This window comes from Mustelus asterias, chromosome 2 (genome assembly GCF_964213995.1).
Source record: "Mustelus asterias chromosome 2, sMusAst1.hap1.1, whole genome shotgun sequence".
Classification (NCBI taxonomy): Eukaryota; Metazoa; Chordata; class Chondrichthyes; order Carcharhiniformes; family Triakidae; genus Mustelus; species Mustelus asterias.
The window spans coordinates 132,689,397-132,704,064 of NC_135802.1; the positions used below are offsets into that span (position 1 = coordinate 132,689,397).

The 14,668-nt window shown below is 42.5% G+C and overlaps 1 protein-coding gene across 3 annotated transcripts in view; it reads left to right on the plus strand.

Annotated features, from left to right (window-relative positions):
- Window positions 1-14,668, plus strand: part of cap2 (cyclase associated actin cytoskeleton regulatory protein 2) — a 205,646-nt gene that overhangs the window by 40,329 nt on the left and 150,649 nt on the right. For all 3 annotated transcript variants that reach the window (XM_078241822.1, XM_078241829.1, XM_078241839.1), the window contains exon 3: window positions 4,151-4,257. In XM_078241822.1, the coding sequence (XP_078097948.1) occupies window positions 4,151-4,257 (107 nt within the window). The remainder of the gene's footprint in view (window positions 1-4,150; window positions 4,258-14,668) is intronic.

The following is a 14,668-nucleotide window of genomic DNA, read 5'->3' on the forward strand; positions in this document are numbered from 1 at the left end:
GCTTGAGTGAGCATCACTTTGACTGATTGGAGCATTGATCATGTCACCAGTAGGCTGTTCAGACATTTCTGTCAAGTGGTTTCTGCAGACACCGAGTTGGGCTTTTCCATGTGTGTGGGGAAAATCAGCTGTTAGCTGAATGCGGGAAGTGATTGACTGACAGCTAGTCCTTAAAGTAGGAGAAGGCAGGTGGTACCCAAGCACGGGCTGTCATTGGCAGATGGCTGGACCTGGCAGCTATTGCCAGGAGCAGACATGCTCCTGGAATGCCTTGTTTGCCTACCAGGAGATTGAGGCTGATTCTGGGGGACTCATGGCCATTTCAGGAATGTTGGCAACCTTATTGCCTGATAAGTAATGTACAGTCAATAGTTTGTTTGTTACAATGAAAGTTTTAACATTTGATATCTTGCTGTGTGCTCCTGCTTCGATCACTGCAAAATTCATATCTCTGTTTAAAAGTTATCACTCTGTACGGAGATCTTGAGTAGTGGAATCTTGTGATAGATGTTGTACCATGAATGTCAAGGCCAGTGCTGATCTACACTGCCATCAAGGGTGCAGTGTAGAAGATTGAATGTCCCTCATGGATCTTGGTGACCAGTCACAGCCTGCCTGCCTCTTCCTTCATTATTACAGAAAATGCACTTACTGAGGCAGTTAATTCTACTTGATATGCACTTTTTGTATCTTTTGTGTTCCAGGGCCCCCATTTCATCCTGCTGCATGTTAGATGTCCAATGCACAATGCTAATTGTAACTAAGTGTGACAAAAAATGCAATATTCAAATGTTTTAGTTTTTCTTTTGTATTCCTTTCCCATCTTGGCCATATCAACATTTTCTGTAAAACACAATGTAAGAAAAGGCTGTGCCTTAACCTCAAGCTGGGAAGAGGTCTCTTATCTTTCTGGACATGCACAGCCTCTTCCAATTTGGATGCTAACCACCATTATGGCCTCTGAAGGAGATTTGTGCTAAATTCTGGGCAAGATCTTTTACAGTGGATTGTCCAAACTCATTTCGTATATAATTCAGGAAAAGATCAGATCAAAACCAGAGAAGGTTTAACTTATTAGTCAAGTTGCCTAATTAACAGCATAGTATTCACATTTAGCTGTTTGATTATAAAATTGAGCATCTATTGAATTGAAACAGGTTTTTGCAATCATCCTGCCTGTTTTTGTTGAACATTGTAAAAAAAAATGTTTCCTCTATGTTGTCTAAGATGATCAACTTGTTGTGAAATGAGCTCAAAGAATTTGGCATTTTGGCTGCAAAGTATTCTAGAGTGAAGGATTACTGTTTTGAATAGTGTCTTGTAAGAATATGGATTGTCATGTTAATAGATGGAACATATCGCTAGAGATGAGTGTGTTTTGATTTATTATCAGTCGAACTGTCAGAGGAAGGAGGTGTATCATTTATTTTAGAATAAAGCAATGGGACATGTGGATTACATGTTAGCTGTTTATCAGTTGGTAAAATTTTTTTGAGTCAGAAGGCCAGTGTTTTAGGGGTTGCTACCAAGAACTGAGCACACGATCTAGGCTGACTTTTGACAGTGCAGTACTGAGGGAGTGCTGCATGTTTCAGAGTTGCAGCCTTTCAGATGAGAGATTTAATGGAGGCTCCATCTGTCCTTTGAGGTGGATGTAAAGGATCCCATGGAACTATTTGAAGAACAGGATCAATTTTCTCAACATGTTGGCAAGTGCTTATTCATCAACTGAAAGCGTTAAAATTGTTTTTTTATCATAATCACATTATTGTCTGTAAGACCTTGTATGTAAATTCCATGCTGTGTTTTCTGCATTACAACAGTGATACTTCATAAGCACTTTGTTTGGAAAGGCAGCCTTGGGGTCATGAAAGGCATGATATGTTTGCAAGTTTATTTTTCTTCTTTCCTTATTTTTTCTATGTTTCCCTTCTTTATGTTTTCCTCCTTTTTTTCTTTTAGTGATTATTGGACTGAATATAACATCATGGGACAAAAATGGCAGTTCATTTCAGGATATCTGAATTGGAATAGAACCAAGGTTCATAGTATGACTAGCAGCATAGATCAATAATGAAAAAGAAAGGAGGTTGGGGAAGGAAATAGAGAAGTGATTGAAATGATAAACTAAGCTCTACTTAACCTTGTGGATCTTGTAGTACTTAACCTTGTGGGGTCTTGTGGTATGCTTTTCATTAAATACCTTATTGGCTGTGAAACACTTTGGAATGTCCCATGGCTGTGAAAGGCACCTTGTGAATGCAAGTTTGTTTTCTCTCTCTCAATTTAAACCCACTCTCTTTTTTTAATCCTGCTATAAAGACCCAAATCTTGTGTTTAGAGTCAGAACCGTTGTTTCTGACTCTAAACAGACAAAGAAAATGCACACTTGCCTTCCTCTGAATTTTTAGGGCAGTCTTCCGATGGAGGATCCTGTGGAGTTCACTTAGAGCTCCGAAAGCTTGTGTGGCTTTTGCTACCAAATAAACCTGTTGGACTTTAACCTGGTGTTGTTAAACTTCTTACTGAGTTCAGTTAGCACAGGAATCCTCAGAGGTAGCAGCAGAGAGACACCACACAGTAATGTCCCCCTTTTTATGGTAGTGTCATATTCTGTAATTAATGTTTAAATGACCCAAAGCTTCTTTGAAAAGCCATGGGGAAAATAAGCGGCAAGAATGGGTCAGCTGAGTGGGGTGGGGGAGGGGGCAGGGTGAGTAAGGCAGAGAGCACGTAGCTAGCTGGGCAGTGGATCGAAGGGAAATTTGGGGGTCGAGGAGTGGGAGGCTCAAAGGTGCAATTGGGGAGGTCAGAGTGAGTAATTAGGGGTCAGTTCTATAGTCACCCAATTATTAGACTATATTTTAATCTGACTAATATGTTTTTGGTAACTATCCAGGTAAGTAAGTCTGAACAGTTGATAGTCTCTGATTCAACCAGATGGAGACTTTTTTTGGAGTGGAATTGCCCATTGGAGGCTCCTGGCTAATTCCCACAAGTACTTGTGGTGGGACTTCATAGGGATCCCATAGCACATCTTCCGGAGGCCCGTAACACTTCTTCTAGAGATCGGAAGATCTGGGCCATAATCTACTGATGATTAACTCCACAGTCTTGCCATGGCACTGCCTTGTGTTGAACTTTTCAAATGTCTGTGTAGTCTTTGACCTTGTGTTGAACTCCCGGCATCATATTCTGTCTGTCACATGATGATTGATTTCCACATTTATGACGTAGCCTTTCTTCACTCCTACCCCAAACTATTTCCTCCTCATTCCTTGTAGTAAACAATTGCAATGTTCTCTTTGCTCTGTGGACTTCAGATCATCTAATACTCAGCTCCCCGTATCCAATCCATCTCACCTTCCTCAATGACTTTCATTGGCTTCCAGTCCTCCAATGTCTCCCACTTCCAGTCCTCAATGTCTCCCACTTAAAATTCTCATTTACGACTTTGTCTTTCCTTATCTAACCCTACAACCCAGCTATATTGTTGTGCCTTCAGCAACCTAGGCCCTAAATTCTGGGACTCCTCTCAAACCTTTCAACCTTGCTACTATTTCCTTCTCTACCATTTAAAACCCACTTTTTGATTAAAATTTTGGTGATTCTTTCCAATATCTTCCTTCCTGGCTTAACCACCATTATTTTGATTACACCTTTGATTTTCCTGGGAACTTATATATTAAAGCTCTCTCATTGTCTCTGCTTTTTGAACTACTTCTTGATAATTTTCTTGTCAAAATATACTTCTCAAGTTTGTGCTTAATTTGTTTTCAGGAAAAATATACTCTCTTCATGTGGACAGATTTGTTTTTAATGTTATGTGACATGATCTCACCTTTCCCGTATTGTTGGCGTTTGAGCTGCTGTTCTGTTGTGTGTGGGTGTTATGTTCTAATTGTCCCTAACTAATATTATTAGAAAGGATTTAGAGAAAGGAATGAAAGGAAAGTGCTGAGAAGGAAGGAAGGATAAGGAGATATGAATCAAATTATAGATAAAGGTACAAATGAAAAGTGAAGCTCATTGGTAGTTAGTTCTACAACATCCAAGCCCCCAAGCTTAATTTGAATATTTCAAATAGTTTTATTTTTCTTCTGTAGGAAGCGTTTAAGACTGAATTTTATTATTTTGTTTCCTTTTGTAGTTCAAGATCTGGCACCGTATGTGGAAGCTTTTGATATTGTGCTGACGGGTGCTGTTGCAGACTTTGTGAAGCACAGCAAGATCCTTGGGGAAGATGTAGAGGAACATGTAAGTAGACAAACCTGTGCCTCTCCAGGAAGCTGACCTTGAGTTGACGAAATACTTGATATATTAATAGAAAACATTTGTTCCATTTGTATTGATCATCGGTAAGATGAGATTCTACTATATATTTTGTTTAGTCCAAGGTCACTTTCTGTTTATTCATAGAATCGTTGCAAATGTGTAATATTGCAGTAATTTGTCCTGTTTATTGATGTGTATTATTCCATTTCCTTATAAAGATTTTGTTAGTTTATCCACTTTCATTCTTCACTGACTTAATTACGCATTGAATGAACTGATGTGAGCCTTTGGAGCATTTAACCCACTTACATAGAATCTTCAGAATGGGCTATTTGGCTCAACTGGTCTAAGCTAGTGTTTATCCTCAACACAAACCTGCTTCCATTCTAATTTGCTCTTCCCAACTTGACTCAGTATTCTTTTGTTAAAATAACAGAGATCTTGCAGGAGCATTCATGCATTAGTGTTAACAACATTAATATCTTGCTGATGATGTATTCCATGAACAAGACTAATCTAAGTGACTTGTGGACTGAATTGGTTTGAGCTGTGCACTAATAATTTTGTTAACTGATTGCATGGGGGAAGATTGACATGATCTTTTGGAGAATAAATGAATGGCACTGAAAGAAAAACTACAGCTAGAAAGTTTCGTAGTTGCAAGGGAGACATTAAAACAGCTGGGTGAAGGGCAGTTGTGAGTTCAGGAATTAATTAAATGATAGTAGGTGAACTTGGAGGTAAAACAAGTGGTTTAAACCTAGGAACTTTGGTCCCTGGATATCAATCTTAGCAGAAAGCTAGTGTGTACTCTGATATGTAATTGCTGTGCTGAAAAGCTTTTATGTGATAACTAGTGAGTTCTGTTATATCACAGGGAAAAACCAAAGGCTACTTGTGTGACAAGAGAACCTCCAGTAACTTTGCTCATATTATTCTAAAGCCTTGAGCACGGCTGTGATACTTAGCTACTGTAACTTCCTCAAGGAATCCAATTAAGGGCAGTTACTTAGAAATTCTTCAAGTCAATTGAAGTTCAGTACATGAAATGTAAATTTCAGCCTCTAGGGCAAAATGTCTGACTGTTTTTGGACAGATACATCATGTTTCAGCTCTCACTGGAGTTGGGAATCTCCTGGCATGTTGGACTTATTCTTGCACCTATCAATTTAAAATCCTGTCAGCACCGTGACTTTTGGAACTTTAATGAGCCAACAATGTATCTCCTTAACCAGTGAGATTTAAAGATGGAGCAAGAATCAGTGGAATGACAGAGGTGGAGGATAAATTATAGAGAAATCAAGCCTAGCAAGAGAAGTTAAGCGATTGGATTGAGAGAAAAAGAGACAGAATTGTATCACTTCGCACTTCTCTACTTATAAGTTTCATCTAGCACCTAGAAGTTTTGTGTCATCAGCAAATTTTGTAAGTGGGCTCCTCGGAAACACCACTGTATAACTTGTTTTCTTCATTCTTTTGTGGGGATGTGGGCATCGCTTCTAGGCCTAGCATTGGTTGCCCATCTCTAATTGCCCTTGAATTGAGTGATTTTATAGGCCATTTTAGAGGGCAGTTAAGAGTCAACCATATATCTGTGGGTCTGAGGTCACATATAGGCCAGACCAGGTGAACCAGATGGGTTTTTACTAGAATCGACAATGGTTTCGTGGTCAACATTAGATTTTTTTTTTGTAGACTGAGTGGTTACGTGATGACATGGCTACAAAAAGGGTCACTTGTTGGGAGCATGGGAGTTCTTCCTGGAGTGTGGGCAGAGCACAAGCATGGAGTAGCTGCTCAGCTAGTGAAATATTGTTACAAGACCTTGTTGTCAGTATTTGGGAACCCAGCACTTCTACATGGTGTCAGGAGTTGACAGTATGGCACAAGAACTTTGCCACATCAAGTTACACGTCTTTGACGAAAACATTGGACATTTGAAAACATTTGAGAAGGAGTGGCATATTTACTGCAGTGCTACATTATCTGACAAATCAAAATACGTGCACGCTTTCACCTTACTGAACTTAGCAGGTCATGAGGTCTATGAAAAGTTTGAGTCGTTTGTTTTCCAAATGGAGGAAGAGAAAGAGGACCCTGAAATAATTCTAAAAAAGTTTGAGAACATTTGTCTTCTGCTTAAAAAAAAATGTAATCTTTGACAGGCACGTATTTAATTCAACAAATCAAAGAGCAGATGAATCAATGCAAACTTATATAGCAACCGTGAAAACCTTAGTGAAGAAATATGCATTTGGCACCTTTACTGATGAGTTAGTTAGGGATTGAATAGTCCGTGGGGTCCACAGCGATTTTGTCCATAAGCAACTGCTGCAAGAGAAAGATTTAACACTAACAGCCATTAACATCTGCATTTTGAACGAACAGTCAGCAAAAACATCAGAGATTTTAGGTGGGAAAGCCCCAACTACTGCGGCCATTGCTCTTAGAACAGAACAACATGTTTCGTGTATGGTAAATGCAATAAATGTGGCAAGTGGCATCATTTTGCAAAATGCTGCAAATCAAAACCACAGCGGCCTTTGCCATCAGCCACACAGCAGCTAGTCAGTCCTCCAAAGCTAGGAGTGTCAGCAAGGAGCTCAACCAGAACAGCAAAAACAGTAAGCCTCCAACAACACACTGCTGTGAGAATGTCGACATCGTCACAAAAAAGGGTGAGATCTTCACCATCCTCAACATGATTTGCAGCAGCATGAGACTGAAAATAATGATTAACACCGGAGTAAGTTGAAACGTATTGCCCAACCGAATGCTATGGGAACTAGACCCATATGCAGCACTGGACCCCAATACCCAGGTGAACCTCATAGCTTATGGCGGACAAACCATCCACACTGAAGGTATGGCCACTCTCCACTGCACACAAGGAAGTTTCCAGTTTCATATAGTTCACCAGAATGCAATTCAGGACGGCATTACACTGAGGCTCATCCAACTTGGTCCAGTGGTGCATGCTTTGCAACACCAGGCCCCAGAAATGAGTACAAGGACCTCTTCAACTGTGATGTTATTGGTGAGCTGCTAGTCTCATGTATACCACATGAGACTAGATGACTTGGTATCGCCAACAGTTTGTGTGCCAAGAAGAGTACCCAATAGTCATGAAGGAGAAAGTAGTCAATGAGCTGCATTGGATGACAACACTAGGTTTCATATAGATGAGGCTACATAATGAGTTTCAGCAATGGTGGCTGCAATAAAGAAAGATGACAGAGTCAGGATATGTATTGATCCTGTACACATGAAGAAGTTGCTGCTCAGACCTCATCCTGTGAAGACAGTGGAACAGGTGATGGTAGACATGTCAACTGCTGACATTTTCAGCATCCTGGAAGCAAACTGCATGTTCTGACAAGTCCTGCTAGATGAAGAATCCTCACAACTTCCAAGTCTCCTGTAGGCAGATATCGTTTTCATTGCATGCACAATGGAATCTCCACTGTCAGCGAAGACTTCAAGTGGTACATGAAGCAGCACTTTGCAGGCCAACCCTGTGAGATCATGGTCAATGACATCCTGATTTGGGGGCCACAGTATGTCCCAACTTAAATGGGGAAGATTTGGCCAAGTTGTCACGTGATGATGTGGCTACAGAAAGGTCATGTGTCGAGATCACATGCGTTCTCCCCAAAGCACAAACAGAGCATAAGCATGGAATAGCTGCTCAGCTAGTGAATAAAGTATTGTTTGCTACAAGACCTTTGTCTGTGTTTGGGAACCCTACATGTTCAATTCCAAATTTTTATTGGATTCTAATTCCACCTTCTGCCGTAGTGGGACTCAAACCCGGGACCCCAGAACGTCACCACGGGTTTTTAGATTACTAGGTCCTTAATTAGCCCCACCATTTCTTGACTTCTCTTATGCTATTCATCTGCCCATATATAGTTTATACTTGCTGGCTCATAGAAGTGTTTACTCCTTGCAATAATATGCAGTCCTGTTCTCTGAACAAGCTTTCTGTTTGAATGCACATAAAACAATTGGACTTTTCAACTTTGATTTTGTCACAAATGGTTTCAGTATTTGCAATGTCTTTTTAGCTGCTGGCACTTGCTCATTTTTTAAAATGGAAGACCTCGTATGGAAATAAAAATATTTTTGTTTTTTTTAAAAAGTGGTTTGGAATTTTAATGTATTTATTTTTAGAACTTGGTAATAATTCTTCCACCAGTGATTCAGCTGTGGCTCTGTTGGTAGCACTCCTGCCTTTGAGTCAAAAAATTGTGGGTTCAAGTCTCACTCCTGAATCACCCACAAGGGGGGTGATTCTCCCAAAAAATTCTAAGTGTCAAATTTGTATAAAAACTGCAGTAACTCCTGCTGGTTTTTTTGCGGGATTTTCAAAATGAATCTCCCATACTGCAGAGTGCCCTAGTGTGAATCACACTAAAAATCAGTGGGCAGGGCCTATTCCCGCTGGAGAGGCTGGCAGCATAGCGCTGAGCGGGCCACTGCGCATGTGCAGATCTGTCAGCGCCGAGATCAGGGCAAGTGCAGTGGTCCTGCACTGCCGGCCTCCTGAACACTGGCCAGCCCCTCCTTCCCTCTGCCACCGATCCCAAATGCAAAATTGCAGCAGGGCTCCGCCCACCCCTTGGCACTGTTCGATGCCCAGTGGGCAGTTCCAGGATGCCCCTTGGGCAGTGCCAGGGGGCCCGACCTCCTTTGGGGCCTCCGTGACCTCCCTTCACTCTGGGAGATGAATATCCAGGGGTATCAGGCATTTAGGAAGAATAGACAGGAAGGAAAAGGTGGTGGGGTAGCTCTGTTAATAAATGATAATATCAGGGTAGTAGTGAGGGATGACATAGGCTCTAAGGAACAAAACGTGGAATCGTTATGGGTAGAGATAAGGAATAGTAGGGGGAGAAAGACACTAGTAGGCATGGTCTATAGGCCCCCAAATAATAATGTTGAGGTGGGGAGGGCTATAAACAAGCAAATAATGGATGCTTGCAAAAACAGAACGGCAATAATCGTGGGGGACTTCAACCTGCATATTGATTGGCTGACTCAAGTTGGAAGGGGTGGGATGGAGAAAGAGTTCTTAGAATGCTGTCGGGATAGTTACCTTGAACAGTATGTTACAGAACCGACGAGGGAACGAGTTATCTTAGATCTGGTAATGTGTAACGAGGTAGGTAGAATTAAGGATGTTCTTGTGAAGGACCCTCTTGGGTCAAGTGATCACAATATGGTCGAATTTCTGATACAAATGGAAGAGGAGAAAGTAGGGTCCCATACCACTGTCCTCTGCTTGAACAGAGGGAAGTACGATAGGATGAGGGCTGAATTGGCTAAGGTGGACTGGGAGAGCAGACTGGTAGGTAGGACAGCTGAGGAACAGTGGAGGATTTTTAAGGAAATCCTTTTCAGTACTCAGCAACAATATATTCCGGTGATAAAGAAGGGCTGTAAGAAAAGGGATAACCAGCCGTGGATAACGAAGGAAATTAAGGAGATTCCCGGCTTGGGTCACTGTCTGTGTGGAGTTTGCACATTCTCCTCGTGTCTGCGTGGGTTTCCTCCCACAGTCCAAAGATGGACGTGTTAGGTTGATTGGCCGTGCTAAAATTGCTCCTTAGTGTCCTGAGATGCGTAGGTTAGAGGGATTAGTGGGTAAATATGTAGGAATATGGGGTTAGGGCCTGGGTGGGATTGTGGTCAATGCAGACTCGATGGGCCGAATGGCCTCTTTCTGTACTATAGGGATTCTATGAGAGTATTAAATTAAAGACCGATGCGTACAGAGTGGCCAAAAATAGTGGAAAATCGGAAGATTGGGAAAACTTTAAGAAACAACAAAGAACGACTAAGAAAGCGATAAAGAAAGGAAAGATAGGTTATGAAGCTAGGCTCGCTCTAAATATAAAAAATGATAGTAAAAGCTTTTACAAATATATAAAAAGGAATAGAGTGGCAAGAGTGAATGTTGGACCCTTGGAGGACGAGAGGGGGGATTTAAGAGTGGGAAATGAGGAAATGGCTGAAACTTTAAATAAGTTTTTTGTGTTGGTCTTCACGGTGGAAGACACAAATAGTTTACCGAATATTAATGATAGAGGGTTGGGAGGAGGAGAGGTACTCAATACAATTAATGTTACCAGGGAGGCAGTGCTTGGTAGACTAACGGGACTGAAGGTGGACAAGTCCCCGGGCCTGGATGGAATGCATCCCAGGGTACTGAAAGAAATGTCAGAGGTAATAGCGGATGTGTTAGTGGTTATTTATCAAAATTCGTTGGATTCTGGGGTAGTGCCGGCGGATTGGAAAACGGCTAATGTTACGCCGCTGTTTAAAAAAGGAAATAGACAAAAGGCGGGTAACTACAGGTCGGTTAGCTTAACGTCTGTAGTTGGGAAAATGCTGGAATCCATCATTAAAGAAGAAATAGCAGGCCATCTGGATAAGAATGGTTCAATTAAGCAGACGCAGCATGGATTCATGAGGGGAAAGTCGTGCTTGACGAACTTGTTGGATTTTTATGAAGATGTGACTAGTGCGGTTGACGGAGGGGAACCGGTGGATGCGGTGTTTTTAGATTTCCAAAAGGTGTTTGATAAGGTGCCTCACAAAAGGTTGCTGAAGAAGATTGGGTCACACAGAGTTGGGGTAGGGTGTTAGCGTGGATTGGGGATTGGCTATCCGACAGGAAGCAGAGAGTCGGAATAAATGGGTGCTTTTCTGGTTGACGGATGGTAACTAGTGGTGTGCCGCAGGGATCGGTACTGGGGCCTCAACTATTTACCATTTATATAGACGCTCTGGAGGAGGGGACTGAGTGTAGGGTAACAAAGTTTGCAGACGACACAAAGATAAGTGGAAAAGTGAATCGCGTAGAAGGTCTGCAGAGAGATTTGGACAGGCTGAGTGAGTGGGCGAGGATCTGGCAGATGGAGTATAACGTTAACAAATCGAGGTTATTCACTTTGGAAGAAATAATAGCGAATTGGATTATTATCTAAATGGAAAGAAATTACAACATGCTGCTGTGCAGAGGGACCTGGGGGTCATAAGAACATAAGAACATAAGAAATAGGAGCAGGAGTAGGCCATCTAGCCCCTCGAGCCTGCCCCGCCATTCAATAAGATCATGGCTGATCTGAAGTGGATCAGTTCCACTTACCCGCCTGATCCCCATAACCCCTAATTCCCTTACCGATCAGGAATCTATCTATCCGTGATTTAAACATATTCAACGAGGTAGCCTCCACCACTTCAGTGGGCAGAGGATTCCAGAGATTCACCACCCTCTGAGAGAAGTTCCTCCTCAACTCTGTCGTAAACTGACCCCCCCTTTATTTTGAGGCTGTGCCTTCTAGTTCTAGTTTCCTTTCTAAGTGAAAAGAATCTCTCCACCTCTACCCTATCCAGCCCCTTCATTATCTTATAGGTCTCTATAAGATCCCCCCTCAGCCTTCTAAATTCCAACGAATACAAACCCAATCTGCTCAGTCTCTCCTCATAATCAACACCCCTCATCTCTGGTATCAACCTGGTGAACCTTCTCTGCACTCCCTCCAAGGCCAATATATCCTTCTGCAAATAAGGGGACCAATACTGCACACAGTATTCCAGCTGCGGCCTCACCAATGCCCTGTACAGATCCTTGTGCATGTGACGCAAAAACCCAGTCTGCAGGTGCAACAGGTGATCAAGAAGGCAAATGGGATGTTGGTCTATATCGCAAGGGGGATAGAATATAAAAGCAGAGATGTCTTGCTGCATCTGTACAGGGCATTGGTGAGGCCGCAGCTGGAATACTGTGTGCAGTATTGCTCCCCTTATTTGCGGAAGGATATATTGGCCTTGGAGGGAGTGCAGAGAAGGTTCACCAGGTTGATACCAGAGATGAGGGGTGTTGACTATGAGGAGAGACTGAGCAGATTAGGTTTGTATTCGTTGGAATTTAGAAGGCTGAGGGGGGATCTTATAGAGACCTATAAGATAATGAAGGGGCTGGATAGGGTAGAGATGGAGAGATTCTTTCCACTTAGAAAGGAAACTAGAACTGGAGGGCACAGCCTCAAAATAAAGGGGGGTCAGTTTAGGACAGAGTTGAGGAGGAACTTCTTCTCTGAGGGTGGTGAATCTCTGGAATTCTCTGCCCACTAAAGTGGTGGAGGCTACCTTGTTGAATATGTTTAAATCACGGATAGATGGATTCCTGATTGGTAAGGGAATTAGGGGTTATAGGGATCAGGCGGGTAAGTGGAACTGATCCACTTCAGATCAGCCATGATCTTATTGAATGGCGGGGCAGGCTCGAGGGGCTAGATGGCCTACTCCTGCTCCTATTTCTTATGTTCTTATGTTCACACCAGCGGGGTCCCCATTAGTGGGGAGCTATTGTAAACCCTCTGGAGTGAGCCATTCCTGGTTGGGGTGGGGGGTGCACATTAGCCGGTCTGGAGACTTCGGTCCCGGGCCCGTTAATGGGATTTAAATTTTTATTTTCATGTTCAAATCAGCTCCGTGCTGATTTCTGGCTCGGAGCTGATGACTTCAGAAGACTTGGAGTCGGAGACCCCTGGCGATTGCGGTGCCCAGCAGGAAGCCTGCTAAACGGCTTCCGCCAATGTCTCCAGGCCCGCTGTGCTGCTATAGAAGAATCGATCCACAGATTTTTGCTGGTGTCCAGTGCAGCACTCAGGAAATGCCATCTTTTGGATGAGATGTTAAACCATAACCTTGATTGTTCTCATAGCTCTACCCTAAGAAGAGCAGGAGCATTCTTCCTGTTACTCTCGTCAATATTTATCCATCAACCAAATGACACCTTAAAATCAATTTATCTGGTCAAAGGCATATTATTTTTAGCATTATCTTAGTGTGTGTGCAAATTTCCTGCTGTATTCACTAGATTACAACAGTGGCTACTCAAAAGCATTGTGGATGCTGGAAATCTGACATTTAAAATAAAAATGGAAAATGTTGTAAATATTCAGCAGGTCAAGTGGTATCTGTGCAGAATTAATGGGCAGAATTTGATATTGGCAACTGGGCCTCTTCCTCTAGCTGGGGAACTGGCAAGAACCCTGCATTGCTTCCACTGGGGAAGGCCTGCCAGAATTAAGTGCCTGTCAGGTACTTAATTGGTCAGCGTAATGCCTTCACTGTGATTAGAGACCCCGGGGATTTACATCTTGGCCCCTGAGAGGTTCCAGCTAATCAGAGGATGACAGATCTCCATTGCTTGTCAGTGCCACTGGGAATGGTGGTTGCTGCTGGTAATGCACCTTATGAAGTCTCACAACACCAGGTTAAAGTCCAACAGGTTTATTTGGCACCAGCTTTCGGAGTCTCGGGCTCCTTCATCAGGTGAGTGAGGACTTGTGTTCACAAACAGGGCATATACAAACTCAATTTACAAGATAATGGTTGGAATGCAAGTCTTTACAGGTAATCAAGTCTTAAAGATACAGACAATGTGAGTGGAGAGAGGGCCAAGCACAGGTTAAAGAGGTGTGTATTCTCTCCAGCCAGGACAGTTATGCACCCATCAGAGAGTGGAATGGGAGTCATTGGGAGGGGTTGCTCATTGAAGGTGGAGACAGTGTAGAAGAAAATGGGTTAGCTCTCAGCGGGCCCCCACCCCCCTTCCTGATGCTGGGTCCCTCAATCAGGCATTGAATGGATCCCTCTTTCTCTCTCTCTCTTTCCACCCCACCCCCAACCCCACTTGGGCACTTCATGTGACAACTCCCCTAGTTGCCAATGATTGAATCTCACTTCGGGATTTTGATTATTGTCTGGGCGGGAAAGCATCCATGAGCCTTCCTGCCTATTACTCAATCAGGTGGCAGCAGGAAGGCAGTAGGGTCCCCACCCTATGCCTTCCCGCCCATTTAAATGCTTCCTTGTCTTCAAGGTTGTCACCCCCTTGCCTAATTGAATGCTCCCTTAATTTCTGACTCTCTGCAGGTGGGGAGGGGAGGTGCTTTAAATTCTGCTCAATGTTTCAGGCTGATGACCTTTCCTAATGATAACCGTTTTTGGAGTGATTAGCTGACAATTCAAATAAAGATCAAATAAATTCGTAATCTCAGAATAAGTGGTGTTTAGCCATTTTCTTCAAACGCTAACAATTTTCAAGTTTAATTCTGATGATTTTTAAAAAAATACTCTTTATAGAATTCTATATATTGAATATCTGCCTTCGTTCATTTCAGAAACTTGCTTGGCTCACAGATGAGTCAGTTTCTCAGCCAGTAGCCGTTAGGATGTCGAGGGGACAGGCCCTTAACACTTCGCCAATTTATATTATTCAAAAGCATCAATACACAATCCTTTCTCATGCCAGTTCTATTCACAAGCAATATTTGAATTTTCCAATTCAGAATTTGAGTTCTTGTATAAATTCTCT